The following is a 5,560-nucleotide window of genomic DNA, read 5'->3' on the forward strand; positions in this document are numbered from 1 at the left end:
TATTAAGTTCTCAGCAATTTTGTTTGTCATGACGGTATTTTGCCGGAAACTAGCATATTACTAAACTGCTTAGTTCGAGTTAAGTGTGTATTAAATCAATAAATAATTACATTTTTAGTATTCACTTTTTTTTCTAAATGCTACAATTTTCCGCCTCCTAACCGTGATGATGGAAGCTCTAATTTGTTATGTTTGGTACAGTTTTGTATAAAATGCTACTGTAATATTTTGTGATGTAGTTTCTTATTCTGAATGTCGGATAAAATGTACCGTTTTGCAGTTTTCTTGGTCGGTGTGGTTGTATGGGTAAGCAATAAAATCCATCATAATATTTTGTTTTTGGGATTTCTTGTAATTTGTAAATGCTTTCGTCTTTTTTTTAATTCAGATACAATTTTTTTTATTCATTATAGGTATACGATGACCACAATCACACCTGATGGTAAGTGATGATGTGGCCTAAGATGGAACGCGTTTATCTAGAAGATGCCTATTCACTCTTGTTTTAAAGATACCCGGGTTGTAATTGGTAGGAAACACATACAAGGAAATAAGTTAGCCCTTGACTGCAATCTCACCTGGTGGTAAGTGACGATACAGTCTAAGATGGAAACGGGCTAACGGAAGTGGTATGGCAGTTTTTAATAAACCCATGCCGCTTTGGTTTCTACACGGCATCGTACCGGAACGCGAAATCGTTTGGGGGCACGGCTTTGCCGGTAGGGTGGTAACTAGCTAGGGCCGAAGCCTCCCACCAGACCAGACCACCGAAATTATAAAATTCCAAATGCCTGCCAGAAATCGAACCCGGAACCTCCCACTAATAAGACCACAGCACTTACCTTTGCGCCAGGGAGGTCTGTCTGTATGTCATAGCCATTTCAATTTTGAAGCTGTGTAACTGAAACTAAGCCTTTGTATTATCTAAATTATCTAAACATACCTAAAGGAAAAGGTGAGTGACTGACTGACTGACTGACTGACTGATCTACAAAGACACAGCTCAAACTACAGAACGGATCGAGCTGAAATTTCGCATGCAGATGGCTATTATGACGTAGGCATCCTCTAAGAAAGGATTTTTAAAAATTCAACCCCTAAGGGGTGAAATAGGGGTTGGAATTTATGTAGTTCACTTGGTCCACGAAGTCGCGAGCATATAAGCTAGTATATTAAAATTAAAACTACTTACCTGACTATTCATAAGCACTTGTAAAAAGTTTACATGAATAAAAAAACATTCTATTCTATATTATTAGAAAATTGTAAGACATTTCGCAACGCATGTTACAAACAGTAAGCTAAGAAAATACTTGTCAAATGTTATTTTTTATATTTTTAGGTGAAAACAGATCATGTTGATGTACGACTTTGCGTTGAAACAGCTGCGGTGAGTGTTACTCTTATAATTTCTCAAATAATTCAACAATTAATGAAAAACCGGCCAAGTGCGAGTCAGGTTCGCGCAATTAGGGGTTCCGTACTACATTCGTATTTTTTCTACATTTTGAAGGATAATTCTAAAACATAAAAATAAATAAAAACCTGTTTTAGAATGCACAGGTGAAGACCTTTCATATGATACCCCACTTGATATAGTTATCTTACTTAGAAAATTGAAAATACTAATTATTAGTTCATGACCACAATTTAATTTTTTTTTGTATGATTTGACCACAAATTCACGGTTTCCAATTTTTCCCCCAAATATCAGCTATAAGATCTACCTACCTGCCAAATTTCATGATTCTAGGTCAGCGGGAAGTACCCTGTAGGTTTCTTGACAGACCGACAGACAGACAGACAGACAGACAACAAAGTGATCCTATAAGGGTTCCGTTTTTTCTTTTGAGCTACGGAACCCTAAAAATTTGTCTAGTGCGAATCGGACTCGCACACCAAGGGTTCCATACCATCGTAAGTACAAGAAATAACAGCTTTTTAAATTTTCATGGCGGATATTTTGAAATTTTTATTATAGCGACATATAGCGACAATAGATTCTGTGAAAATTTTTACTTTCTACCTATGACGGTTCACGAGATCAGCCCACGACAGACAGACAAATGGACGGACGGACGGACAGCGGTAGCTTAGTAATAGAGTGCCGTACCCGTACGGACCCTAAAAATTAAAATATTTATTGGATTTCTCTGTACAAGTCCGGCAAATTGCTAATACGCGTGGCCGCCATTTTAGTGACGTCAGCACTAGACTGAAGTTTCGAGCTGATGGTATATTTTTATTTCGGCTGACGCCAAAATGACGTCATTTCGATGTTAATGAGACATGGTTCTAGCGCAATAGCAATTTGCGTAACCTATATAGTTAAGTGAAGCTGAGATAGCCTAGTGATTAGGACGTCCGCCTTCTAATCAAAGGTCGGGGGTTCGATCCCGGGCACACGTGTACCTCTAACTTTTCGGAGTTTTGTGTGTTTTAAGTAATTAAAAATATCACTTGCTTCAACGGTGAAGGAAAACATCGTTAGGAAACCTGCATGCCTGAGAGTTCTCCATAATGTTCTCAAAGGTGTGTGAAGTTTACCAATCCGCACTTGGCCAGCGTGGTAGACTATGGCCAAACCCTTCTCATTCTGAGAGGAGACCCGTGATCTGCAGTGAGCCGGCGATGGGTTGATCATGATGTAGTTAAGTATTAATGAGTCATCTGTTTCAGTTAAATGGAGGCTGTTGTCAGTACAACATGACGGAAGAGAAGATTGAAATGTTAAAGGAATGCCCTGACAGTTCGAACCGTGATCCTAAGAATGTGAGGGAACGTGTAGTACGCGACAGGTCGAGATGGCAATCGGAGACGGAACGCCCCACACACCCGCACAGCCCCCGTGCTGATCCGGTGCGGGCGACCGCGATGGACATGCGGTGTGCGGGGTGTCCCCCTGCCTAATAACCCGATTGCCATCTCGACCTGTCGCGGACTATACATGATCACATTATGAACTTCACTTTAATTATTATAAACTTCAAATAAAAATATGTACCTAATACAAAAAGTTCTACATAATATTATGTACATAACATTATAATATAGACATACGGTGAAATAGTGTTTTTCGACTGGGGGAAATATTTCGACTATTTATATTGACTATCTAGTCTTAAAACAAAGAAAAATAGAGTCTTGGACTGTATAGTGATAAAATGACGCGACTTTTTGTATAGCGGCAGTTTAATGGGGCTAGAATTGTTTGGAGAATAGTTTAAAAAATATCATGATTTTTATTTCTTTTTAAAACAATTACTGTACCAAAAGCGATCAATGACGTCACAAGGCGTAAATAACAAGTATTTTTTAATTTTTTAACATAAAAATATTTTCCCACAGATATTACTCTATTTTTAACCGACTTCCAAAAAGGAGGTGGTTCTCAATTCGGCCCGTTGTTTATGTTTGAAAATTGAAAAACTTGTCGTTTACGAATTGTGACGTCATTATTCACCGTTCGTACAGCGTGACGTTCATGTTAAAAATAAATGAAAATCAGGTTTTTTTTAAATTATTCTCCAAATAAACTACCGCTATACAAAACATCACATGTTTTTATTACTACAGTCCAAGACCGTATTGAATCGAGAAATTATTATTATTGAATGCGGTTTCTTTTATTCGAAAGCTTGTTTAATCAAGATGGTTTTCAGCTATGTTTGATGAAAATATGTTCAATCGTTTAAGGATTATCAGCTGTTTTTCAACTGATGTAGGGATCTCAGGCATCCAATTGACATTTATGTTACTTGCGCTTGTCATATAGTTATAGACTCGATTTCGACTATAATCTAAATATATAAAAGGAAAAGGTGACTGACTGACTGACTGACTGACTGACTGATCTATCAACGCACAGCTCAAACCACTGGACGGATCGGGCTGAAATTTGGCATGCAGATAGCTATTATGACGTAGGCATCCGCTAAGAAAGGATTTTTGAAAATTAAACCCCTAAGAGGGTTGAAAAAGGGGTTTGAAATTTGTGTAGTCCACGCGGACGAAGTCGCGAGCATAAGCTAGTGCAATATAATTTTATTTTATTTTGTTTATTTGAAAGTAATCAACAGCGTAAATACATAATTATTATTTAAATTTAAATCTGGGTATAACAGAAGGTCAAAAGACATTACTTAAAATTATAATTAAAACTATTTTAACAGAATAGATTTAGAATAAATGTATTATGGTATCCTTGTTTTGTCAGTGGTGATTTAAATTTTTCATTTACACTTGTAAATGCTTTATTTCATTTCCAGTGCGATTTCGAAACTTGTTACGGACTCAAAGCCGGATTCCTATTATCCAATGGGTCAATTGACAAAACCGCTTATGAAGCAATGATAGAGAAAGACTATGAATATAACGCTGATCTTAAGGACCTACTGAAAGAGAAATGTTTAGTTGACGACTTGAGCTTCTACGGTCTACCGCAAATGTGTGAAGTTAAAAAATTTGGGAGTTGTTTAAGTGTTTATTATTTATTGGTAAGTATCTTTTGTGCTTTTGTGTTACCTGTATATTCTAAAACAGATTTTTATTTATTTTTATGCATATTTATTTTTGATTTATTGTGCAAAATGTCAAAAATATACCCGAGTACGGAACCCACGGTGCGCGAGTCTGACTCGCACTTGGCCGGTTTTTTATTTGTACCAGAAAGTTGTAACGATAAAGAGAAAAAAGAAAGTAAAATTGGACAGGGAATCACTCTCTACTACTACTATCTACTCTACCATACTATGAGAGATATCAACCAGTGACCCTTGGCAGTACGAGAGGTTGTAAGGGGCGTAGAATAGGTAGGTATAACAAAGATAGAAACCAGAAGTTTACACATAGTATGGGCGATATCATCTTGTACAGCAGTGCAACACCTCTGATAGGTAGGCCACTCAGCTTGTGTTGAGATCTTAGATCGGGCCCCTCAGACACAAAACTCTATGGCGCACATCTGAGGTCCCAGATGCCCCAACGCTGATTTTCAGTTCTCAATTTGAGACATTAATACAAAATCGAGAGTTCCCTCATTCTAGTTCACTCTGGCCACACTAATGTCGTATAGACTGCAATCTTCATCGTCCTTTATTATTGTTAATCGACTTCTTTTTATTTTCAGAAATGCCCTCAATGGCACGATTCGGAGCACTGCAACGAAGTACAGAATATAGTCAAAGAATGCGAAAGTGTATATCCATAAATCAGCGTATTTTTAGCAGACAGCACGACCCTATTTTAATCTTAATAATGTTAAATTATAGCAGCATATTGTAGCTGATGTAGCCATCTATTTGTATAGGTATTCTAAATTAAAAGCCAGTGTAGTTTTGGCAACCTTGAAACATTGTTTAACTTCACGACTCTTTTTAGTAAAATTATAATAGTTTGTCGCTCATGAATGGATACTTTTAAAATTCAAAAGTATAGTTCGCGACTTGAGATGGCAATCAGTGTATGAGGCGGGGGGACATGCCGCACACCCGCACGTCACCTGTGCTCGTCCGCACTGGGTTAGCGCGGGGGCTGTGGGGTGTGCGGGGAGTTCCCTTCC

The 5,560-nt window shown here is 37.7% G+C and overlaps 1 protein-coding gene across 1 annotated transcript; it reads left to right on the forward strand.

The window, feature by feature from the left end:
• The first annotated feature begins 228 nt into the window (after positions 1–228).
• LOC138402634 (uncharacterized) lies at positions 229–5,351 on the forward strand. Its single transcript, XM_069500088.1, has 5 exons — positions 229–306; positions 1,343–1,390; positions 2,680–2,772; positions 4,269–4,496; positions 5,129–5,351. The coding sequence occupies exons 1-5, from the start codon at positions 253–255 to the stop codon at positions 5,207–5,209; spliced, it is 504 nt and encodes a 167-aa protein (XP_069356189.1). The 5' UTR covers positions 229–252; the 3' UTR covers positions 5,210–5,351.
• Positions 5,352–5,560: the final 209 nt, after the last annotated feature.

This window comes from Maniola hyperantus, chromosome 8, assembly GCF_902806685.2.
Source record: "Maniola hyperantus chromosome 8, iAphHyp1.2, whole genome shotgun sequence".
NCBI classification, from domain to species: Eukaryota; Metazoa; Arthropoda; class Insecta; order Lepidoptera; family Nymphalidae; genus Maniola; species Maniola hyperantus.

Excerpts from the sequence above, each read along its gene's own strand:
- LOC138402634 (XM_069500088.1), top strand. The coding sequence starts at position 253 with ATGTCGGATAAAATGTACCGTTTTGCAGTTTTCTTGGTCGGTGTGGTT. Across the intron at positions 1,391-2,679 it reads TTTGCGTTGAAACAGCTGCG|TTAAATGGAGGCTGTTGTCA; the intron begins GTGAGTGTTACT and ends CATCTGTTTCAG. Across the intron at positions 2,773-4,268 it reads CGAACCGTGATCCTAAGAAT|TGCGATTTCGAAACTTGTTA; the intron begins GTGAGGGAACGT and ends TTTCATTTCCAG.